General features: G+C 40.4%; 1 protein-coding gene across 10 annotated transcripts in view; it reads right to left on the bottom strand.

Moving 5' to 3' along the window:
- Window positions 1–26,801, bottom strand: part of FOXN3 (forkhead box N3) — a 399,108-nt gene that overhangs the window by 9,957 nt on the left and 362,350 nt on the right. For all 10 annotated transcript variants that reach the window (XM_039535613.1, XM_039535610.1, XM_039535614.1 and 7 more), the window contains one exon: window positions 12,587–12,695. In XM_039535613.1, the coding sequence (XP_039391547.1) occupies window positions 12,587–12,695 (109 nt within the window). The remainder of the gene's footprint in view (window positions 1–12,586; window positions 12,696–26,801) is intronic.

Raw genomic sequence — 26,801 nt, 5'->3', positions numbered from 1 at the left:
TTCACTTTTAAGCTAAATTTACATATAAAGATTATCAAAATTATCATAAATTAGCATAAAATTAAAGTTACGTGATTTTACTAGGCAATTAATAGTCTGAGCAATGTGGTTCAATAAACATTGCATGCTACTAATCTTCAGCATAAATTCAGCGATAAATTCTTGCTCCAAGGAAACAAACACTGGACACAATAGGTGGGAAATCAAACAGTATATTTATTAACTAGACTGTAGGTAAACAAGGTTTTTAATGGACCTTCCTATTATTAAATCTGGGCATAGTTTGTTTTGAATGACCATTAAATAAAAAAGCAACAACTCCACAGAAAAGAGCAGCAACATCTCCCTAAAAAGTGCTGATTTGACCCTTGAGTGCACTGAGCAGACTCTGGTGTTTCTTTTCACACTGATGGGCTACAATTTGGAGTAAAGACTCAATGATTTTGCAAAGGGATTGCAATTTTGAGTAAGTTTAAAAAAAATGCTAAGAAGTCTAGGATTATAGAGGGAATGTAAACTACTATGAGGAGATAAGTTCCCATTGGTAACCAAATGACCACAAAAAATGGAAAGAAGGAAAAGAAAAAGAAGATGGTTCACAGAAAGGTGCAAGAAAGGAATAGTATTAGAGAAATGGGAAGAAAGGAGGGAGTAGACCAAGGATCTCAGAATGGAAAGCATAAGGGAGAGGGCTGATCAGGAAATGAATAACTTTTGCTACAGAAAATATTTTCTGTTCTTCATTAACATTTTCAAATTTTCTAAGTTTTTCAACCAATCCTGCTTAAGAAAATAAAAAAGAGAGATAGCAGGTCGAGGAGACAATTGGCAAGGATACCAGCAGAAATGAAAATGAGTGAAACGGATGGAATGTTTTAGGATCTTCAAGAAGATCAGACATTATGTATCCAAAAGTAAACAAATGATTTTTACCTTGAGGCAATAGCTCAAATACACGAGATGTGAAGACTTCCCTATACTTGATGTTAGCAGTTTAATATAATGAGTGGAATTAAAATAATATCTAATCCATTTCCATTGCATATACACTTCTGAGGCACTTTCAAGACCTAATTCTTTGTATTGCTGTTATGGAGTCATACATTTGCAAAGAAAAAAAATAGTGTAATACTGGGTGCGAGCCAAAGCACCTCTGTATGCACACCCTACACCGTATTATAATAATTTCTGTACACAATATGCCTTGTGAGGTATCATTTGAAAACTAATAACTCGCTGGTCAATAATATCATGGCGAAATGTATACAGCAGCATAATATGTAAAGTTATCTATTTCCCTGTACAATATTATTAACACATGTTCAAAACCAGACAGCCCTGCCGAGACAAAAGACGTTAAACAAGTTTCTCCTAAACAAAGACGAGTGTGTTTATCTTAATTTACATATAAGTAGTAAACAGGATCTTCAAGACAGCAGGGGGAGGAGATGGCAGGAAAAACAATAATTTGCATTTTAGCAAACAAAAGTGTGTGTGTGGTGGGGAAGAGCATGGAGCCTCCTTCACCAGCAGTCTACATATCACCTTCCTCACAACTTGAATGAACTTTATTTTGTGAGGTAACTTTCAAAAGAATCCATGTCAGAGGTTCGATGGACTATAAAAGAAAGGGGCAGAAAACCCCAAGTGATCTCTCTCACCTAAAATGATCAAGGCACCAGCATCTCTGGGCCTCTGGAAGAGATCCTGAACAAGGAGAGGCTCACCATTTTGCTGGAAGACTGTGGGTGAGAAAGGCTGTCTTGAACAAAGCCTCAAACCAAGTCTTTCTAGATTAAGACTTTTAGATGTGAGTTTTCCCTTTTATTTGCTTTTAACCATTCCTAACTTTATCTCTCATACTTGAACTCAAAATCCCATCCTCTTTCGTTAATAAACTTGTTTACTATTCATCTAAGCCAACACTGCTGTGTTTGTACTAAAGTGAACGTCAGCTCCAGTTGATGTGGCAAACTGGTGTGTTCTCTCTCTTTAAAGGAGCAAATGAACCATATTATTTCACTGAACTGTCCAGAGAGGGCAGGACATTGCAGAGCACATGATTTTGGGGAAATTTGTGACTGCGAGTGTGTTGGAGTCTGATGGAAACCAGAGTGGGGCAGTAGACAGGCTGCTGGGGTCAGAGATGCTGAACTAGGACTGTCTAGCATACAGACACTCGGGTGTGACCTGCATGCTGGTAGACTGGTTGTAAGCAGCCTAGGTTGGGCGATTCCACAGCAAAGCATTGTAAGGCACCCAAGATTTCAGAGCAGCGGTGACACAATCCCTCACTGGTCCGGACTGCCCCCCAACCCGCCCCCACTGAGTGCATTTCTGTTCAAGACTTAAATGATAACACCTCTGTCAGTCATTCCGTGTTTATAAATGCCAGAAAAATAGTGTTGTGTGCCTGGGCCTATTCAGTTAAAAAACAAGACACATACACAATCTCTATATATACATTCTTTTATCAGAAGGCCTCTAAACACAACCCTCTCTACCACTGAAGCATTAACAAAACAAAAATGCCCATTTTGCCTAATGTGCTTTTTTAAAAAGGGGAGATTAGACAGATATTTAACAATGCTAAACTCATCATCACAGTGATGAAAAATGCTACTAAAAATCAATGCCCCACAAAGATTTTTAAAATTACCCAGAAGTTCATCCAGATTTTCTAGTAACTGGCACTTTTCAAGTTGTTTCATGCCAAATCTCTAGCTTGTAGCACAGACCACTGGGATGTGCTTGATTGCTTTTCATCCTTCTTGCACTGAAATATTTTGTTCTTCTGATGGACCTTAACTAAATTTGAAAACACTTAAGATTTATAAATCCATAGCTACAGTGTAAAGATTTTTTTTTAAAAGAACAAATAATTAAATTTGACTAGGCCATAGTCAGAACACGTGGGGTATTGCCAGAAATAGAGATGGCCATTTTAAGGTCTGATTCCATTCTCATTGAAAATCAATAAAAGGTTTGTTATTGATTACAATGGGACCAGGATGGAGTCTACAGTGGGTGGATCTCCTCTCTGCAAGTCAGTAATGAAATTATTTCCCCAGCATGGTGTTAGTGGGTCTCACTTTGCAGGGGGTCATATTCTAGAAGAGACAAAACTGAAGTTGAAACCACTGAAGGACATTAAAGATCTTTTTTTGCTCAAGCATCCTGGCCAAATTCCAAAGGGGTAAATAGATTTTGCCTATGTGAATTCCTCTAGTGATTTCAACTGGACATGGTATTATTCACGTCCTGTCCTTAACTGTTGGGTAGTTCTGCTTCTAAACACCAGCTACATTCCACCCCTCACATGGCTGCATTTTACTGGAGGCTGAAGTGAACTCTGTATATAGTTGGAATATCAGTTTAATTGTTTTTGGATTCTTCTGAATGAAACACATTATGCACTCGTAAGTGGGAGTTTTAGAATCTCAGAAAGTATCCCAGTTAAATGAACTGGAGAAAACCGGGCATGTCAATTTTTCTTCTGGACATTGGAAGTTTCCAGGTTTGCTATAACCCATATAGTAAACTTAACACTGCAAGAAAGTCACAGGTTACTTTGCAGGTTGGTGGAATTGTCAGTTAGATAGCACTGTACAGGACAACAAGAAAGCAAATTAAAAATAAGTAGGGCTCACTGGTATGACGACTGATCTGACCCTATCCATAGAGCCTTGCACAGATACAAAACAGTGCATCGGCATCCGAACCTCAAAAATGGTCTGCAGATACCCACAGATTTGTAGGGCTCTATCTATCCAGAAGTTACTGAATAGAAGTCAACACTGGTAAGTCAGTTACGCTATTGACAAACTCTCACAGGGAGATTTTACATCATAACAACAAACATGCAAAGGACTACAGCAAATATAAATCATGTAATGATCCATTAATAAACATAAAAATGGCCATACTGGGTCAGATCAATGGTCCATCTAGCCCAGCATCCAGTCTTCCAACAGTGGCCAATGCCAGGTGTTTCAGAGGAAATGAACAGAACAAGTAATCATCAAGTGATCCATCCTCTGCCACCCATTCCCAGCTTCTGGCAAACACAGGCTAGGGACACTTCACAGCATGGTTTTTCATCCCTGCCCATCCTGGTTAAGAGCCACTGATGGACCTATCCTCCATGAACTTATCTAGTTTTTTGAACCCTGTTATAGTCTTGGCCTTCACAACATCGTCTAGCAATGTGTTCCACAAGTTGACTGTGCATTGAGAAGAAATACTTCCTTTATTTGTTTTAAACCTGTTGCCTATTAATTTCATTGGGTGATCCCTAGTTCTTGTGTTATGAGTAAATAACACTTCCTTATTTACTTTTTCCACACCAATCATGATTTTATAGACCTCTATCATATCCTTCCTTAGTTGTCTCTTTACCAAGCTGAAAAGTCCCAGTCTGATTAATCTCTCCTCATATGGAAGCTCTTATCATTTTTGTTGCCCTTTTCTGTACCTTTTCCTATTCCAATATATATTTTTTGAGATTCGGTGACCAGATCTGCATGCAGTATTCAAGATGTGGGCATACCATGGATTTATATAGAGGCAATATGATATTTTGTATCTTCTTATCTGTCCTTCTAATCATTCCTAACATTGTTAGTGACTGCCACTGCATATTGAGTGGATGTTTTCAGGGAACTATCCAGGATGACTCCAAGATCTCTTTCTTGAGTGGTAACAGCTAATTTAGACCGCATCATTTTCTATGTATTGTTGGGATGTTTTCTCATGTGCATTACTTTGCATTTATCAACATTGAATTTTATCTGCCATTTTGTTGCTCAGTCACCCAATTTTGTGAGATCCCTTTGTAACTTTTTGCAGTCTGCTTTGGACTTAACCATCTTGAGTAGTTTTGTATCATCTGCAAATTTTGCCACCTCACTGCTTATTCATTTTTTCCAGATCATTTATAAATATGTTGAAAAGGACTTGTCTAAATACAGACTCCTAGGGCACACCACTATTTACCTCTCTCCATTCTGAAAACTGACCATTTATTCCTACCCTTTGTTTTCTATCTTTTAACCAGTTACTGATCCAGAAAGGACCTTCCCTCTTATCCCATGACAGCTTACTTTGATAACAGCCTTTGGTGACGGACCTTTGTCAAATGCTTTATGAAAATCTAAACTGTCCTCACAAAAAGAATGCTTTGTCTATATCAATATCAGATTTAGAGTTAAAACAAAACAAATGTGGCCCTTTTCACTTTGGAGAAAGAGGCAAGTTAAACTCAGAGTCAAATATTTTCATAAAAGGAACACCTTCAGCTCCACAAAATAACGCACCATGCATAATACAGCAGGAAATGGGCCTGCAGTGCAACCTGGATTCTTTTTTTGTATTAAACAGATTGTTCTAGTAATAAACAATAAAATTAAGAACATCTATATGGAAATACATTCCAGCTCCTTTACACAGACAACCTACAGTCATTCATGGATGGTCTGGGTGCATAACTCTGCTTATGTCTTAGTACCTATGCTGCATACTAAGTTTATTTTTGTTCATTTAGTTATTATTACTTGAATGACTGATTCAGAAAAGCAAATAAATAAATAAAACAAACCAGCATGTGAAACAGGGACACCATTCCTAACTGTTATGTTGGACTTCACAGGCAAACTAGGTTCGGGCTCTAAGGTCCTTTTGGTTGTTCAGATAATCTTCATCATGTGAACCAGGCCTAACTGATACACCAAAGTTTGCCTGAGTCTGCAAGCAGCCTGAAACAAGAGCTCATATTCATATCAGTGGGGTTTTAACTCATAACAGTTAAATGAAAGCTGCTGACTTTCTTACCTGCTATAAGCCATTTACACACGCTCCATAGGGTCAAAACTTGACCCTATCCTGTTGTCTGATTGTATTAAACAAACAAACAAACAAACAGAAAGACAGCAAATACAGTCCAAGCTACTTCCCCATGATTGATTGCTCCTCAGGTTACCAGTTCAAGGCTGCTCATCCCAAGTCCTTTAGGTCCTCTCCATCTTAGACCCACAATCCCAGCTCTGAAGCCTGCTTCATTCATTTTATTCCCTCCAGGCTTGGTATTCCTGACTGGTGCTGTAGGATGGTTTCATCCCTCTCTTCAGAGCAAACATTTAACTCTTTCTGCCCTAGTGCTGGGTTATCCACCCCATTACTTAGCCATTCCACTGCTGACCATCTTATCTGAAGCACCAAGTTTAGATGATTATCTATTGTTGTTGGAAGTAGTGGCAGAAACTGGTAAGAGACTGAGGTGGGCAATGAAGTAATCAAACCACTGCCTCCCCACCTCTTCCTCTACCCAATCTGGGAAGGTAAAGAAAAGATGCATTCCCTTCCCAGAACAAAAAAGCCTCCTCAGTTGCCCTCTATATACCAAAATCCACAGCCTCCCCACATCTTCCTGGATGACCTAGGCCCCAATTGTCTCTCAACAGCCCAGACCTCCAGCTTCCCCTAATAAATTCTATAGCACACAAAAATCTGCAGCACATTGAACATTTTGGGGCAGAGTAAAATACAATGAATTTTGTATCTAATTACACAAACACCACAAGGGAGACTGTACTGACTGTAATGGACAGGAGACAATGCTGCATAATTCCAGGGGGCTTGGCTACACTTACAAATTTGCAGCGCTGCAGCAGGGTGTGAAAACACACCCTCTCCAGCGCTGCAAATTGCGGCGCTGCAAAGTGCCAGTGTGGTCAAAGCCCCAGCGCTGGGAGCGCGGCTCCCAGCGCTGTCCGTTATTCCCCACAGGGAGGTGGAGTACGGACAGCGCTGGGAGAGCTCTCTCCCAGCGCTGGCGCTTTGACTACACTTAGTGCTTCAAAGCGCTACCGCGGCAGCGCTTTGAAGTGCTAAGTGTAGCCACAGCCAGGGTCTCTTCCACATAATGGGCCAGATCTCCAGCCAACATAAACTAACATAGCTCCATTTGACTTCAACAGAGATGCCAATTTACACCAGTTAAGGATTTAACCCAATACATCTGGTATGCCACTTAGGCCATGGAGCCGTGCCCAAATGCAACTGATGAATCAAAAGGGAACTAATGCAATCACTTTTTTTTTTTTTAATACAAACAATTACAAAATAAAGACAGCTCCTTTGGAACTTTAGCTAGTGCAGAATGCAGCAGATGTCTACTTAGTGGAGAGAGGCAGCGCGTGTGCATCACACCCACATTCCATGCCCTGCTCTTCTTTCCCATCACCTTCCACGTGCCATTCTAGGCATTGGCTGTACCCAGTAAAGATTTACAGCTGTACAACAGGAATAATGATGCTGATCTCCTTTGTAAAGCACTCCGATATCTACTGAGGAAACACACTATGGAAGACAGGGGTCGGCAACCTTTCAGAAGTGCTGTGCCGAATCTTCATTTATTCACTCTAATTTAAGGTTTCACGTGCCACTAATACATTTTAATGTTTTTAGAAGGTCTCTTTCTATAAGTCTATAATATATAACTAAACTATTGTTGTATGTAAAGTAACCAAGGCTTTTAAAATGTTTTAAGAAGCTTCATTTAAAATTAAATTAAAATGCAGAGCCCCCCGGACTGGTGGCCAGGACCTGGGCAGTGTGAGTGCCACTGAAAATCAGCTCGCGTGCCAACTTCAGCACCCGTGCCATAGGTTGCCTACCCCTGATGTAAGAGCTAGTATAATGATGAGGGACCTGATTACCTAGAATAGAACATCTCTCCCTATACATTATCTTGACTGAGGAGGTGCTTCTACTAACAGGCCCTAAAATGTGCTCTCATGAGGATTTTAGGCTGGACATTTCAATGGAAGGGTGTGTGTCCGTCCGTCCGTCCCAGACTACAGGACTTGCTTCTTCAGGTAGTCAGAGCTTAATCGTCAAATCATCAGCCAAGCCTTTGCCCACTCTAAGGTGTGACTTGATTTTTCTGTTTACAAAGACGTTAAATGAAAGTATGTGCCTGGAGGCCAGAATGTCACTGTGCTTGTTTTTTAAGTGTGCGCAGATGATGCCACAGTGCTGGGGTACACTAAAATTGAATAATACAATGGTTCCCATACTGGAGACATTTTAAAGCATCCTACATTCTGAGCAGCATTGGCATCATATTTCACCCAGCTATTTTCTGCTGGCTCCTTGACTTGTCAGCCACAATGTGGAAAATAGTGGTGGCAAACAAGCTAAAAGTGGTGTGAATAAAGTAAATAAGAACTACTGTCAAAACACATCCAGCTACATTCTGTTGTGGAGATTTAGCAACAGACGATGATTCATAAACTAAAATAGCATAGGATGCTTTTTTTCCCATTTACAGATCAGTCTGGAACAAAAGATCTATTTATGAGATTTAAGCCAAATGCACTACAATATAATGACTGTCTCCTCAATGGCTAATCTTTATTCATGTAAAGTGGTGGATTTGTCTTGATTTCAATATTTTTCAATAGGGTATTTTATTCAAGCAATTCTGTTCAGTTCACCTTATTTTGTACACAAAAGGCGAAGTGATTATGTGAGATCGTTTCCTAATTTGTTCTTCCTGCAGGGAAAAGTAAGCAAGGAGATGGTATATTGCTTAGAACTGGGAAACACTGCAACCCATTCACTTCCCACATTAAAAAGCCACAGTTCAGTAAAATGCTCAATTGGATGGAATTGGTGCGAGGTAATACATCAGAAGCCAAAGTGATTTCAATGTGTTAGGTCAATGCTTAGTTAGGTTTCGTCCTCTTACACAGAAAGGATCTTGAATAATCAATTATCCAGTTGCAATTGCAATGGCAACGTAAAACCTAACTTTTTGTGACTATAATCTGATGCCCAAACAACAGGGTAATTTGCTGAAAGTCTTACCTCCTTGTGATCAACCCATTCTATCAAATATTTGCTTAGCTGTATCCTTCAGCCAGCCAAAGTATGTCACAGGTAAGACTGAACTGTTTAGATCTGCAAACTTAAATGCAGACAGAGAAATAATAAAAAGGGATCTACAGAAGTTAGGTTATAGAAAGGAAGTAACAAAACAAAAGTCAATCAGGAAGGGAAAACCTGAAAACTGTCATGCCAAGAGAGATCATGTGGTGATTGTAGCCAGATATATGCTATGACTGCACAGACATCGATAGCACGTGTGCCATTTGATATGGCAGCAAAGAAAGATAATGCAATTTTGGACTGAATAACCAAAGCCTGGGCAGGTATTAGCCACTCTCTAAAAGGTAGCTGTCATACTGAACCTGTAGTCGGGTATTTGGTATTGGGCATTTCAACACCAAAAAAGTATTGACAGATTAGCCCATGTGGATACAAAAGGCGCACAAGTTACTCTGTGAAAGAACATCCTTGAAACCAAGAACATTCCCCTCAGGCTTTTCTGTGCTTTGCAGTCCAGTGGATCCTTCATGAAGGCTCTTCTCTTCCACAGAAGATGGGGTGATCTCTGTCATATCAGATAGACAAGCCATTGGTTCTTTTTGGTACTTCAATAAAGTATCTTCAGATCCCTCTCCCCTTTTTTTTTTTAATTAGCTCTCACAGCACTGAACAGATTTGATGTAAAAGAGAAATACAAAATCTGCATCTGAATAATCCAGTCTATCCTAAAACAAAAGGATTAAATACATGCACTGGAATTTAGGGACAAGTATCATACTTTCTCATGATGCAAATCATAGTTGTGTTGAAATCAAGCTATTACAAACAAATGGCATTTCCTCACTTTTCAAGATAGCTAAATAGGCAACAGAACCTATAGCCATTGGGGCAACCAGGAAGAACCAACATCATTTAAGAGCCACATAATTTTAGAGAAGGAAAATATCTATTAGACCCTCTACTCCATATCATTGTGTAGAATCTGTAGCTATTCTAGGCTCTTAGAATACTGGTGTCATTTTCTTAAAATAGAATTTCATAGATTCTAAGACCAGATCATGATTCTATGATCATCTAGTTTAACCTCCTGTATAACAGGCTATAGAACATTCCTGAATTAAGTCCTGTTTAAAATAAAGCATATATTTTAGAAAAAAAAAATCCAATCTTGACTTAAAAGTTGCCAGTGACAGAAAATCAACCTCTGGAACAATTTAGCAAGGATTGTGATGAATTCCCTTCATGATTAAAAAACTGTACTTTATTTCTACTCTAAATTTGTCTAGTTTCAACTTTTTATACCTTTGTCTGCTAGACTGAAGCTCCCATTATCAATACAGTAAAACCTGTGTTATCCGGCACTTTACCAACCGTAAAGCTCTAGAAACCGGCATTTCTAATATCTCCATTAAAAATCTGGTTGGGGCAGGGCTGGCAGGCTCCCTACCTGGCTCTGCATGGCTCCCTAGAAACTGCTGCTGCTCCTAGGCGAAGGAACTGCCATGGGGGCTCCGTGCTCTTCCCCCGCCCCAAACGCTGGCTCCGCAGCTCCCACTGGCTGGGAACCGCTTGGTGCCTGCGTGCGGAGGCAGTGTGCAGAGCCACCTGGCTGCGCCTCTGCCTAGGAGCAGCAGAGATATGTCGCTACTTCCGGGGAGCCGCCTGAAGTGAGCACCGCCCCGATCCGGCACCTGGAAACCCCTCCCGTGCCCCAACTCTTGCCAAGCCCCCTCCCAAACTCTTTATTCTTCATTACTATTCAACAGGGTAAAGACACTATTCCACCTGCTGAAAGCAGGAACAGCAGGGGAACTGCAGGTGGTGAGCCTCTCTGATAACAAAAAAATTCAGCTATATGCTGCCCTGCATAACATGGCAATATTGGGAGCAAAACTATGGAAGTCTTCAAGTGGTGGTGTGGGGGGGAGGCGGGAGGAAGAACATGTTTCTATGGAGATATCCCTTTTCCCCCACAAAGCTTCCTCTGATTCTGAAATAATATCTGTGTCGCTCAAACAACAGCCATAAGTTGAGGGGGAGGATGAGCTCTGGAACAGCCATTCTTGTCCTTCCTCACCATTTAGACTGGAGTCTATGTTTTAAAAGAATATTAAATAACTAATCCCATGGCTCTATGATCCCCCTGGAGCAAAACACAGGCTCTGGCTGACAGCCAGTGGCATCAGTGCTCGAAGATGTGTGGGCTGCTATTGCTGGATAGAGTAGACCTTTAACAGGTGCAGACAAAGGGAAACCCTCTGTATTTCTGGCTGATGCCTCATTCAGAGTAGAAGATGAAAAGATGTGGTTTAACAACAGCCCATAAACAGCCATAGGTTGTTACTGAATTAATATCTTCCCCTCTGTGCATGTCTCAGGTACTCTGTCTCCAGCTGTTGGTTGGATGAACTACACCTAAGGGTCTGGATATAAAGAGAACTTCCAGAAGCACTGACTATGAAAGGGCACAAACAACTGAGGCAATTATAATGAAGACTTGCTGCGGCCCTGGATTGAAGCCGAGTCCCAACCTGCACTGGGCAGGGTCAAAGGAAAGCCCAAGGGCTTTGGTCCTGGGCAGTGGGGCTCAGGTTACAGGCTCCCCCACCAGCAGCTGAAGCCCTTGGGCTTTGGCCCTCCCGCCCATGGCAGCAGGGCTTGGGCCCCCTCCCGTAGGGAGGCAGGGCTTGGGTGGGTTCAGGCTTTGGTCCCCTTCCTGGGGTCACATCATAATTTTTGTTGTCAGAAGAGGTTGTGGTGCAAAGAAATTTGAGAAACCCCCATCTAGTAGTAATCACAGTATTTTCCTTTATAGACTTGTAACCTCTGGCTGAGAACCGTGAGAGCAGATGATGTAGCCTGAATGGTCCTCTCCAAACCAGAATCAGCATAAATTATGGAAGTCCACCCAGGGCACCCAACTGGTACACAGCTGAAGCATTTTTTGCAGATACTGAGAACACTGGAAGAGAAGGATAATAGCATCACACATGGCTAAATTCTTCCATGGTGTAACTCTGTTGTCTCAAGTGCAGTTAGCTTTCACTAAGTAAAACAAACCATTGAATCAGAGCCCTCAGTATTACCGGACTTTTCTTATGCATCTTGTATTGTCCTCCCTTCTGAAGGATACAGACCTAATTTCATGGCTTAAAAACAACATTCTATTCTTGAACATTTCAAAATACTCTTGCAAGTGGACCACGCACTAAAAGGACTTCAGATTGTACATCACAAAGTTAATAATGATAGCTATAATATTTACATACCCTCAGAATTTGTTTAAGTATTATAACTGATATTCTGGTGTCCGATATTTAACTCTAGGAAAAGATTTAGGCTAAATATTTTTGTTATAAATGGAAACACAACAGAATGCTTGTAGCGAGAAAACGAGCTGACAGCACTAAGTTGTCACCATAACCTGCAAATCCATTGATGAATGTACAATCCCGCTTTTCAGAGAAGCCAGGGTGCAACAGACAGTCGTTCATAAGACACTTGTCATACATAGAATGATGATCCAGGAGGACATGTACTAAAAACAAAATTAAAAAGCCCACTACGTCCTCTCATCTAATCTCAGAAATAAAAACAAGTGTCAAGACTTTTGATGACAATCCTTGCATATCCAGAGTCTATCCACTGTCTAATAATTAGTTTCTTTAATGCTGGTTCTGTACCTATATACCCTTACCTTACTGCAGCAGCCATGCTTCCAATAGGGTTGATTGGCAATGGCCTAACTCCTGGGAACATTCCTCTACTCAGAACACGAGCTCCATTTTGTATCACTCCAGGGGGAACTAAAAGAAAATTTTTAAACATTTAGAAAAAATTTTAAGCAGCACTTTTGATGTTAAGCTCTTCAAAATAAATTTAGAAAATGTTAAATAACAATGTCTAATACAGCGCTCACCTTTAAAAACTTCACAAAAACCTGTGTTCATAGTTAACGATAAAGTGCTATTCACATTATTCTATATGCTAAGTAAAAATTGCAAAATATTTAATTTAACTTGGTTCACAGAGGTTACCCCCAAATGTTTTAATTGCCATAGACAATTCCTTACACAACAGCCTACAGTAAACATAGGAAAATTTAGGTAACATTGCAATTACTGAGGTAAAATTTATCTAAGGCAAAAATGGCAAATACTTTAGAAAGAACATATTATAATCAAAATACAAGCCATAATATAAGCCATTATATCCGTAAGTCATAACTTTTTATCGTTCTACACTATTTGATCAGTGATCTTCCACCTTCATTGGGTCCTATCCTATTCAAGAAAAGACTAGGACACATCATTATACAAGTGCTGACTATTTGAACCACAAAGGTTTTTTTGGATTTTTAGGGATTTGTAATTCAGCTGTATTCCAGACTGTGGCTTTGGCCCACAAGGTTTTGTACTAGAAGTACTTTTTGTCACACTTGAGTGACAGCTACCATTGCTATTCTGAAGTAAAATGAGAGGGGGAGCGTTTCAGGGATATATTTTTGCATTCTATTTGGCTTATATCAGGAACAAAACACAACAGCTGCCACACTACCTCAGCTGTTCTGACCAGAAGAATATTTGAAATGACAGAACTAAGGGCTTGTCTACACTGGCACTTTACAGCGCTGCAACTTTCTCGCTCAAGGGTGTGAAAAAGCACCTCCCTGAGCGCTGCAAGTTTCAGCGCTGTGAAGTGCCAGTGTAGATAGTGCACAGCGCTGGGAGCCGTGCTCCCAGTCCTGGTAGCTACGCCCCTCGTGGAAGTGGGTTTTTTAGAGCGCTGGGAGAGCTCTCTCCCAGTGGCTGTGCTGTGACTACACAAGCCACATTAAAGCGCTGCTACAGCAACACTTTACCGTTGCCAATGAAGACGTGCCTTCTGGCTTTACTCACTCCCCAATCTTCTTTGAGGAGTGTGTCTGTACATAGTCAGTGCACAGCCCTTGCTTACTCTGTGCAACTGGACTCAAGGCCTGGTTAGCCCAGGCAGGGTTTTAAGAGGAGGTTCTTACTCCCCATTGTGTGTCATCAAAAAGCACATAGTGCAAGTCACCATCTAGTCTTTATCATTTAAATTGCAAAACTAGAAATTCGGCATGCAAATTGATCAAAAGTACTTGAGGTATTTTCAAAGCAATAGGGAAAACCACTCCAGATTTCACTTTGAGCATGTGTGTGTGGACGGTGGGGGTGTATTTTCAACACAACAACTGGGGCCGTCTCAGAATGGAACAGTAGCCTTTACCAATCTAACTTTGTCTCTCAGTAAAGTATCCCTATTTAGCCCTGATTTTTCCTTTTCTCGTTGATTTTCCTTTAATAAGTCATTTTTCCATTACCCTTCCAAAGCTGTGGATGTACTCATTAAATTGCCATTATTATTATTGTGCAACTGCTTTTTTATTTTTAGAGAGACTTTTTATTTTATTCTAATTGAAGGGAGACTGGCAATCTAAAAATAAAATACTCTTTTAAAAGAAACTTTTATTACTATTGCCAGCGTATGTCAACATTTTCAGAAGTGGATGCCTAAAGTTAGGCACCTAAATATATACTTAGGCAGTTCAACTAAAGTGACCTGATTTTCTTATGTACTGAGCATTAACTGTTCCTATTGACTTCAAGCTATGGTCCCTATCCCATCTTGATTACCACCTCCTCCTAAATGGCATCCTAATGCTCACCTTGCTTCAACTCCAAACCACACTGAATACTGCTGTGAAAATAATCTTTTCCCTTCTGCTTAGAGCATGCTAATCCCTAATCAAGTCCTGTCACTGGCTTCTACCCACCTTTGGTTTTTAGCACTTCTGGACAACAGGTCACTTATATTTACATGTCCAAATATAGCTTTCAGTGACTAACTTTAGGCTGAAGTTTGGAAGTTGACTTTCAGTTATTATAACTGAAATAATCAAGTTACTTTTTGCTATTTATACTGTTCTACTTTTCGCACTTTCCACCCCAACACCAGAAAATCAATGAAGTCAGTTTCACTGCATAATCGTTTTCACTTCCAGATTCTCAGTGCTCTAATGTTTAGGTTGCAAACACTGTGATAGAATGTTTACTTGCTTAAAACAACTGTTGAGATTTTACAAAAGCAAGCTTGCTTTTACAAAATGTAAAATTTGGACCAAATCTGTGTAAACAGTGCCTATTTAAAGGGGCTTGAATATCAGTGAAGTACAATATATGTAAGTAATATAAGACTGGTAGAGTAAAGCTCAAGGAAAATTGAGATATAAGATTAGGAAAAAACCCCAAAGAGCAACATAGCCTGAAGCAACAGATAAAACAGTCACATATCAACAGGGCTTTTCAACAAGGAGTATGGATACAGAATATAGGAGTATATTATGTGATCTTGTTTTTTTAAATGCAAAGTCCCCTTCACTTCAGAGCAATAAGTTCTATCATATCAACAGTCCTTAGAATGAAGCTTCCCAAGAACAACACCCTCAAGGTATATGGAGGAATTTGTGATTTATGTTAATGAGTTACAAGTGTTGCCTAAAGAACTTCATGAAACTTCAAGACCAACATACTGGCAATTCAAATAAAACAAGAGGCAAAAAATCAGCACCCAACTCTTCCTTCCTTGCTCCACCTCTGTTCGGATCTGAAAGCTCAGTGTCACATTTGACTCCTCTCACTACTTTCCTTTACCTGTCTCCTCATATCCAGCCCACTGAAAAACCCTGTTTCTGTCTTTACACACTTGAAAAATCAGTCAATTCCTCTCCAGGCGTATGGCTAAAACCTTGGTCCTCTCCCACTTTGACTATTTCAAGCGCTTTTGTTGCCCAGTTCTCATCTTGCTCCGCTGCAGGCCATACAAAATAATGTTATGAAGAGCTTTTTTTCTTCTTCTGCCTCTTAGATTGTAAGTTTCCTAATCAAATCTCTTCAATAGCTTCTACTCCCCTTCTGCATCAAGCTCAAGACTGTGGCTCTCAGATGGTAGGTTCTGCCCAACCCAATCTCTACTTACATTTCTGCTCTCATGAGTATCTTCCCCCCCTCCCAACTCTTCATGCCTTCCTCTTAATTGCTCTCTTCATATCTATACCCCTTCTCATCTCACTGCCTTCTATGCAGACCATTTGGAACAGTGTGAGATAACTCCACTGCCAGTCCACCCTCCCTTTACACATATCCTTTTCATGCAGCCTTTCAACAAGAGGAGAAGTTTGTAAAACCCATTTAGCAACATGATAGATGCAAAATAAAATCCTGCTATCCTTTGAGAAATGTCACTCTGGGAGCAATATTGCGCTCTCTTTAGTCATGGCTGCCTGTTCGCAGCCCACTTCCTTCCCCACCATTGCCAGTTTTGTTACGCTTGGGTTTAATTAAGGGTTCTGATCCTGCAAAGTCTTCAGTGGGACTACTTGTCAGGGTATGGAGAAGGGACTTTATGTTTAATTTAAAATATGCAGTAGCTGGAATATTGAGAACATCATCATTCCAAATTCAATCATCATTTTACTTCAGTTTACATTAATTATGTCATTGCTGCCAACACCTTCGTTTCACAATACTTTCTGAATTGTCATGTAACAGCACCGCTACATGACTGGCCAGGTGATATCAACATACAAGATACCTGAAAGGTTGGGTGGAACAGAGCAATGGTGGTGGTGGGGGGAGTGGGAGGAGGAAGGGAGAATAGGAAGCAATAATAGGAATAATAGGAAGCCAACGCCAACGCCATAATGAAAACACATTTTTACTGGTTAAATTGGTGTTAATGGATTTCTGAGCCTCTGATAAAAAAAAAGAATGGCAACCACCTAATGGAAGAAGTTCTTGATCGATAGGTAATCCATTCAGCTCATATGCTAGGATTGTTTCCTGTAGCACTGTAACAGGGTGCTGGCTAGGAGGTCCTGAGCCAGGCCCGTTAGCCCAGCTCCAATTAAGAAGTATTAATTGGGGCTGGCTGAGTATGCCATGCTTAATAGCTAGAAGAGAAGCACCTGCAGGCCTTATTAGCTAGGGAGCTATATAAGGCTGGCAGGAAGGAAGTGAAGGAGAAGGGGGAAGGGGAGGGGAAGAGAAAGGAGAGGGAGGAACCAAAAGGCCATGTATCCCTGCTGGCTGGAGAAGCTAGCTGTCCTCCAGGTTGCTGGTTTGGAGCAGACTGTAAACAGAAGGTGGTGGGAGCTGACACTGAAAATAAAAAGTACTGATGATTGCACTCAGAAGGGGTCTCCGGCTGACTTGTTGCAAGGGCGAGTGAAGGCCTTATTACAAGAAGATTTTGTATTACTTGTTCTTACCTTATTTTAAAGATCCTGTTATTAAAATAACATTTCACATAGCACCAATACTCTTATTTCCAATACCGAAGTAACACGCCAAAAATATTTTAAAACGGAATGATTCACATTTGAAAACTGAAAGTCCAATAGTTTGAAAATTCAGAATTGCTCCGCCCGAACTTCAGTAATTCGGGCATTGTTCTCTTACTTAGATGGTTCGCAACCTGGTCATTAACACCCAATGCGCAAGGGAGAAGGAGGGCACGCGGACCCCTTTACAAACTCCATTCTGATTGCCCGCATTATGCAAGGGTGAGGACAGCAGGAACACCACCCCACTCCCTGGGCTGATGGGTGGGGTCTGAGTGGGAGTTTCCCTCAACCCTAGCCAATACACTGTCCAGCACAGCTGCATGGAGGAAGTAATAAAGTGTCAGGTATAGATCTGGTGTAGGATACTTCCACCCCAAGGGTGGGGAACCAGGAAGCAGAGCGTGAGTGGGACTGCTCGCAGAGCAACAAGTGAGCCATAGTAAAAATACCACGTAAATCCAGTGTGTTATCTTGTATGTAAGGACCTGCTTGTTCTTTACAATTAATTAATTAATTAAGCGTAAACCCATTCCTCTCCTCTCCCCCCCCACCCCATCTGAGATCAGTATTATTCTCATTTTACAGATGGGTGATCCAAGGCAAAGAGGTGAAGTGATTTAGGGCTTGTCTCCATTTACAGTGCTACAGCGTAAGCTGCTACATAGTTATGCTAACATAAGTTGGTAGTGTATCATCATCATCGTCCCCCCCACCCCAGTATGGGCCGCCAACCGCCAATCTCAGATCTCTATTCTGGGCCTGGGCCATTAGCTGGTTCTGGTTATAGCCCATTTTTTTTTTTGCTATCAACCTGAAGGTCAGGTATTTCTTGGGCTTGGGCTTTTTCTTTTTGCTTCTGGGGGTTTCACACCAGTGCCTGTCCTGTCTGGTTTTGTTGGTTGGCTGTGGTGTAGTGTATCCCAGCCTCCCTCCCTCCCCTTCTTTTTTCTTCCTCTGCTGGGAGTTTCCGGTCCTCTCCAAGAGGTGATGATGTGTGATCTGGCCTCTGCCGGCGGATCTGGAGAATCCTTCTGAGGCAGCTATTAATGAAGGTCTGGATCTTCCTGGTTGTTTTTTTTTTTCTCCTCCAGGTTTCAGCTCCATACAGTAGGACTGATTTCACGTTGAGTTGAGTCAAATCTTTATTGCCAAAGACAGCTCTCTGCTGAGCTCCAGATGTTTGAGCTGCTAAAGAAGGCTGCTCTGCCCTTACAATCCTACTTTTTGATGTCTGCGTCTGTGCCACCCTGCTGGTCAAGCCTTTGTCTAGGTCACAGTCACTGGCAATCAGGAGTAACGTTTCATAGTTCTGAATCCCCATTGCCAATCCTGCTTTAACTAACATAACACACTGCCTCCTGTTAGACATATTTAAAGTAATCTACCCTCTTTCTGTGCAAATGACTAAAGAACTTTATGTTGTTTGAGACACACTACTAAGGAAACTCATCCACATACATTTTTTCCCTTTAAAATGTTTTTTCTTCTTCATAAACAACCGTCTTAGAGAAATTCCAGAAGCTGGAACAGTAAGATGTGTGCATGTCTTTCACTATTCAGCTTTCGCCATTATTTTGTACTGACACAGATACTGGACCTGATTCTCCTCTCACGTACACCAGTGTAAATCAGGAGGTACTGCCATTGAAGTTAACGGAGTTAATATTTGTATGTGTGGAGAATCAGGGCCAGCTCTAAAAATTCACCCTAAGCTTCTTCTCAGTGTTGTAATTCAATGAATCTTACATGACGTTGCTCCTAATTTACACCAACGTGAGTAAAATCAGGTCCTCTCTGTAGCAATTATTCCATAGTTACCCTTCCTTGCTTTATTAAGATTTCCAACAATCAAGTGGAGAGAGAAACAATACATCTAATGGAAAAATAAAAATAAAAAACATCTCTCTGAAATTGCGTGGGGGAAAAACGTCTGAACTCGTTATGCTCCCCTGCAAGTTTTTGTATTACAACATAACCCATAATAAAGTGACTACCACACTGCTATACACAGAGAACATTGATAATACTAATCCATAAGGATCTGATACAAACCCACAAATCAAAGAAAGTCAAAACTTGGGCTGCAAGATAGTAGTCAGAGATGGAAGAAAGCTACTAGGTCATGCAGCCACCCCTCGGTCAATGTGGTACATACTCTAGCACATGGTACAGTTTAGTTTTGAAGGTTGCAAGCGATATCTCTTCCTTTATCACTGCCCTTAATAGATTATGTCCATAACCTTGTATTTCGCTGACAGCAAAAGAGTTAATCTCTACTCTACTGTACTTAAGCACCCCACCTAAACGTAAGTATTTCACAGCACCCAGAGAAGCCTGTTAAACACTCATAGGGCACAGAATAAGATGAGGTTCCTGCCCTGGAGTTTACACCTTTTTAACATCAGAACTAGATGCAAGGAATGTGAGTAATAAAGAGAGGGGTGAAAAAAGGACAAGGAATATGCAGTGCATAGAATCACCCATCATACAGCAACCACAGCAGCATCCAGATAAATAAATCAAGGAATTGAAATTCATGTTTCAAACATTAGTAGGGTGACCAGATGTCCTGATTTTATAGGAACAATCCTGATTTTGGGGTCTTTTTCTTATATTGGCTTCTATTACCCCCCCCCCCAACCCCTGTGCCGATTTTTCACACTTGCTGTCTGGTTGCCCTAAACATGAGGGCAAAGAAGTTACAATAAACCATGCTCAGTCCTGAGATGATATTTAAAATCAGAGACCTTAAAAAGGAGAAGGTAATAAATGCAAACATTTCCCATATTCCATTTGGGATATCGTGGTGTGTTTTATTAACTCTTCTAGCTCAAGGTAAATTGCTCTCTGCACTAAACTGAATGCACAGTTTTTAGAGCACTAATAAACTTACAAAACTAGCTTATCTGCCTGATAAAGAAAGTCTGTTTTTAAAGTGAACATTAAACTATACAGGTATTCTGCAATAGCAGATTTGTCTCCATGTCTCCTGTGGCATCATGGGACACAGGCTTTCAGACAGAGGCTGTCCTCCCTGACCCATCTCTTGTACCACAAAAGAGATGGATATAAAATAAAGATATAGGCCTTCTCCTAATGGCTGTCAATTTTTGCCTCCATCTGCTAATTTCTTTTCCATTTCATTGTCTGCCACAGCACCTTATCTCAGGCTACAGACATGGAACGTAGGGAAATGTCTGTCACGTGCAAGGCACGAGACATCAGTGGTTGCCACAAGCAAACATTATTTGCTTAATATGCCACACTACTGACTTGCCTCATCTTACACCAGTGATGAATTTGGCCCCATCTTCCTAATTTCTTCCATTTTGCTCCTCAGGGATAAGATTGCAACCTCTTAATCACATAAGTTAGGTTTACATTGCAACAGGGGCAGCACATGTAGACACAACTGAGCTACCTTTGATCAAGCTAGCTTTTTAAAAATAGTATCCGTGGTGGTATGGAATAGCTGCCTGAGTTCATACCTAGTGTCTTGGGTGGGATTGTACTCTGGCAACTAGCCCATTTTGCCACCCATGCCACTGTGGTTACACTGCTACTTTTAGCAAGCTAGCTCCATCAAAGCTAGCTCAGGTATGCCTAAACATGCTGCAATCACACCTCCTGATTGCTGCGTAGACATACCCATAATCTCTACTACCCTAAGACTACGCCAAGCCCAAACTTCCCCATTAGGCTGCATAATTTTAACTCCTTTCCCTGCTCACATTTGGCAGCTTAAGCGAATCTCTGGGCTTGTCTACACTGCCTCAAAGTTCCAACTACTGAAGCATGAAAGGCAGGGCGCACCAAAGTGCTGCACTGTAACTGATCCATATGCACACTGTGGGCAAAGACTAAAAAGTTCCTAGTTCACTTTAATGTAATCCTGTTTGAAGAGGACTACATTAATGGAAACTAGGAACCTTCTAGTTCACACCAGCAGTGTCCACAGGAGGAAGTTACAGAACAGTACTGCGGTGCGCTTGGCTATCCAGGCTCCTGTAGTCCAAACTGTGGTGCATCAAAGACATAGCCTGTGTTGCCACTTAATCCCAGATATGAATTCTCATATTTATGAGAAAACTTTATAAAACTAATGCAACCTCTGCAATCTTCTACCATGTAAGGGGTGGGAAACTGCAGATTTCTAGCATCATTCTTTAGTAAATAGGCAAACACCATAGCAATAGAGTTGTGTGAGAACTGGATTTTTGTTTTGGGTGAAGCTTTTTGATTTCAAATTTGTTCTGTTCTGGAACAAAAATAAAAATAATAAATAAATAAATAATAAAAAAAAATAAAATAATAATAAAAATTTCCCACAAACCAAAATTCAGGTACATTGAAATGTTTTGTTTTGACAAAACTGAAATGTTTTATTCCAGTTCCTACTTTTTTAATTTTATATTTTATAATATACAATTTTTAAAAACTGAAACAAGTCATTTTGAAACAGAAAATGGAAATGCTCTTTACCAAAATGCTTTTTATTCAATTTTAATTTCAAATTGAGTTTAAAAGTAGCACATTTCTGCAACATGTGACATTTTAGTTAATCAGTATTTTCCAATGGAAAAATATTCTGTCAGAATAAATTCCCAGCCAGCTTTACTATTTATTGTTTGTTTACAAGAGGTAACGATAGGGCATTGTGGTTATCAGGTTTCAGAGAGTAAAGATGTGCCAAGATAGCAGCTCTTTCCATTTACCCATCAGTCCAAGTGCAGGATTTCTTCTAGCGATTTTTATTTTAAGTTAAGTTTATACCTGCATTGAGCCATTCTTGAAAACAGGTCTTCCATTTCCACAATCACTTCGGCTGGATGGAACAGTAAATTACAGTGGGAAGCAAATTTTAGGTCAATGAGGAAAAAAGTCAGAGCTCATTAGGCATTTTCTTTTAATTTAATATAACCAAAAAGACAGTGAATGAGATCGTGGCCCCTAAGTACCTAAATCCTTTTTGAAAATGTAATTTAGACTCCTAAATTAGTGAAGTGTTGCAACACTCACGGTTGCAATGCCTAAATACCTTTAAAAACCTGTGCCTAGGTGCCCTGAGAGAAAACTAAAAACATTTTCCAAAGCAGAAAAAGAGCAACTGACAGCCCCGCTCCACCCCACCCCCAGGTTTATACAAAGAAAATACCAAAAATCCTTTTCTCAGGACCCAAAGAACTCCTTCCTCAACACCCTTCTCAGTCCTCTGCAAATCCCACCCAAAACAACAGGTTTTGTAGAGTGCCCTGAAGGTCAGCAGATTCAAGATATTTTGAAACAAAGATGTGGAAAGGGAGGAGGAATTTTCAAAGTTGAGGGGACCCTCATGGAGAAATGCCCAGCCTTCAGTTCCCTGGTTAACACTTGCATTCTCTCTAGCAAATCATTGTTTGCATTTGTGCTGTTAAGCTGTAGTTCAGCAATGTGCTTAAGTGCATGTGTAACTGCAGCTATCCCAGTAATCCCACAGAATCAATGGGGCCACTTATGTGCTTAAAATTACATACTTGCTTAACTACCTTGCTGAACTAGGACCTTTTGGAATTAAGACCAGGATCACTACTATGATGCTTGAACTATGGTATTGGCTTCACTAATTGCAGGAATAAATTGATGCGTGTGCTACTCCCTCTAGTTCTTCTGTCCTCTAAAGCAACTGTTTCAAGGAATGATTTCACCCATTATTATTATTATTAACTGTAAAGTATTAATGTGTTATACATATATAGTAATTTTTGTCTGAGGATCTCCAAACACATTGCAAAAAACTAGAAAGACTATGGTACAGCAAAGCAAGGTTAAATGATACGCCCAAGGTCACACAGGTTGAGTGGCAGAACAACCAATTACAGTTTGCCAAAGATTACAACAGCAGTTCCTAACTCAGAAACCCTTACTCTGCTACTTGAGGAAGCTACATGACCTAGTGAATGAAAACTGTACAAAGTCTGAATGATCAACCATGAAAGGTTTGTAAGTGGTTTCTAATAAAGATATTTATCATTCACATAGCTCCTTATGACTTCAAAGGGTTGAAAATCTTAAACAGTTAATGTTTGTACAACATCCCCTGAAGTATATTAGATCAGAAACCATACATTCTGATCCCAGATCTATCACTCATTCCTTGTCTTGCCTAAGATGTCCACTTAGCCTCTCTGCACCTTAGCTTCCCCAGCATGGGTAATAGGCAACACTAAGGCACAGAGACAAAGTGACTTGCCACAGGTGGCATAACAAGTCAAGATGTATCCTCAAGTTACAAACATAAATCTAAATATTGGTCATGACAGAAATAGATACATGAATTTGTATTAAAATATTAAGTTCCAATGTATTTGTGACTTGTGATAATTACTACTACTTTTTAAGGAAGTGTTTTGCGTAATCAAACTTCACAAAATTCTGTAAAATACAATACTTAATTCTGTATATTATGTATGCCAAGTAGAATACATAATAGCTTAAAACCATATTTTTCACTGTTTTTCTGAACATTATTGTAGTAGGTGTCATGCTTTGCTCTGAGTGCCAGCCTGGTTGTATGTTTCAATAGAGTTTTGTACCCCGCTGGCTCTCCCTGTTTTTTGTTTGTTTGTTTGAATTACAAATCTGAAGTGATTTACCATGGTGCTTTATTGGAAAATTTTAAATATTTCAAGAATGCATTTGACAGGGTGTCAATAATTGACTATAACTATATTATTTTCAAGCTTTTGGCGTCAATTGTGATTGATCAATTTTATGAGATTCTATAAAGTAACCTCCCCCACAAAACATAATCTAAATTATGAAGAGGTTTATATATTAGTTTTTAAGTGACAGTTAAAATGCAGTGAGGCTGGGAGTAAATGGTGAATAGAGGCAGCATTGGATTAGATGCCATTTAACATAAGAGCAAAAGTCAATATTAAAATGCATCTGTGGCTTTCAGCAGCACTTGGCATATGGGTATGGATTTTTAAATGGTCATTTTTAAATGTAAAAATTCTGTTACAATGCAGGAATGATTTGCTCTGTCTTTGGCTTTCTTGATGCATGTGAGGAGGTACTTTCCACCAGAGATGAGCGTGAACTCAGACTATTCATTTCTGACAGCAAAGCCTAGGCTACTCTACAAAAATAAAGCTTAAAACACTATTCTGAAACATGGCTGTGGGCAAACATTTTTTTTTTCTTCTGTTCATACACTCCAGAATAGAACTATGTCCTGGGAAGCAGGATTTAAGCTTGGTAGATACCTGAAACATGGTTAGAATATGTTGGTCTTTTCTGTCCATGCAGTTATGAATTCAAGTATGGTATCTGGCTTGCCCACAACTATGATTCATAATCATGTTTAGACATTGTTATTTTTGTAGTGCAGGCAGGGCCTGGATGAGCTTAAGATTTAAATTCACTGACTTAACACATTTTTACATTGTGAAATTACTCTTGGCTCCTGGCTGTCTTCAGCGGATCACCTTTGTTGTGAAAGCAGCTGCCACACCTGCAGTCAAACATGCTCAGCTACTGAAAACATTTTCAACAGTCCGTTATCATTAGTTATGGTCAAACTGCACATAATGCCCCTTCCACTTTATACCAAATACTGGAAGGCACGTTGTTCAACCCAGGGCATTTTTCAGCTGTGATTTGAATACACCCATGATGCTGTAACCTAACACTGCGGATTGAGTCCTAAATCTTCAAGGGCTCTGATAACATCAGCATGTTTACTTCACTGATGATTTATGGCTTGATTTACAATCTGTTACAGTTTGTAACAGGAGTAGAGACTGAAATGTGGGCTTCTGTAGGACACTCAGGATTGCTGTGAAATTTTTCTCTCTGGTTACCTTTTATTTGAAAATAAGTCAGAAGTTTTTTTCATGCAGTAGTTTCTCAATGTGCACAAGATATTATCTGAGGTAAGTTGCCTAAGATTTTCCTAATATGGTAAACAGGCAGAGCCCACTGAAATTCACAGAACAGGTTATCCCACCTTCCTAATTTTACATTTACAGAGAGATAACATAGCAATAATATTTTAGCTAAAGGATCAATGATGGGTTAACACTTTCTGTTGTCTATCCCACTTAGGTGGAATGGACTAAGTCACAGGTTACATTCCAGCCTGGGAGCCATCATTATTTGCTGACATCTTTGAAGTGGGCAGGATGGACAGGGCTGTGATGTTTTCACTTTCCTCTCTTATATTCTTCTCTCTCTCTATATGTCCGTTTTTGAACTGAGTAACTTGCAGGATGGGTTGGACAAGGTGGGGTGGGAATGGGAGGTATCTGCAGTGGGAATATTTTGTAAAAATAAATACCTCCATTTGGGGTGGTGGAAGGAGGATCTGGTACATTCCAACAACGTAAGAAACTGGCTTTTCAGAAGTATCTTTATAAACTAAGTTATCCCTGGCCAAATGGTTTATCGCTATTTATAGTGGATGTGCCAGAGACCCTGTGCCCCAAACTTACTTCCACTCAAACACTCCCTACAAAAGCAGGCAACATTCACATGCATTGTAACATTTTGGCATTTTTAAGAGTAACTTACTATGTCCCCATTCCCTTGCCATTGGCCTATCCTTTACTCCACTCTCACTTTCCCGTTATTCTGTATTTTAGTACATCATGTTCAGTGTTTGCTCTTTTCTCTGTGTCTTTCTCCTCCCCCTCCATCTTCTCCTTCTCTTTCCTTGTGTTATTTTCTCTACTTCTTCACCCCATGTTCTTTATCTCTTCCTCCTGCTCTCTCTCTCCACCATCCCAATTCTCTTTTCTAACTGATCCCTTGAGTCTCTCCTCCTCTGCTGCTTCTCTCAGCCCATTCTTTCCACTAACCCCGAATGCCATATCCCATATCCTATCCTCTCTTTCTCCATGTACACTTCTCTCCTCCTTCCATTGACATTCTCAGCCTCATCCCATGGGATGAAGCAGGATGGGAGTGAGGCCAAATCGTTTTTTCTCTGGGGAGAATTGTTTCTCTGGGGAGATTCTCAGCAGATCCTTCTCCCGTGGGATTTTGAATAAGGCTGACGATGGCTCCCTCCAAAGCTCTCCTTGGCTGTGCAGGGAATGCTTTGGATTGTGATTGGTTCTCTTCCCCAGACAGAGCAAAAAAGTGCTGACCAAGGCTTCCCTTATAGTCCGATTTGGTCACTAAACCAATGTCAGAGAAGCTAGCCAGGTAAATTCTGATGAAGTGGGCTGTAGCCCACGAAAGCTTATGCTCAAATAAATTTGTTAGTCTCTAAGGTGCCACAAGTACTCCTGTTCTTTTCGCGGATACAGACTAACACAGCTGCTACTCTGAAATCTGTCCTTATATTTAAAGCTGTGAGTTGCGTGGTATTACTGCCTGTCATGCTGACCAATACTGTCCCATTGTTTCCTTGGACTCCACCATCTCTATCTATCTGTGGTCTTTAGTTTTATACTTCGATTGTAAGGTCTTTGGGGGGTAGGGACCATCTTTTTGTCCCATGTTTGTAAGGCACCTAACACAATGGGTTCCTAGCCTCAAACAATAAAAAATGATCATAATA

Source organism: Mauremys reevesii, linkage group 4 (genome assembly GCF_016161935.1).
Source record: "Mauremys reevesii isolate NIE-2019 linkage group 4, ASM1616193v1, whole genome shotgun sequence".
NCBI classification, from domain to species: Eukaryota; Metazoa; Chordata; order Testudines; family Geoemydidae; genus Mauremys; species Mauremys reevesii.
Note: the sequence above shows the minus strand (reverse complement) of the source record. Positions and strands in the feature narration are given on the sequence as shown.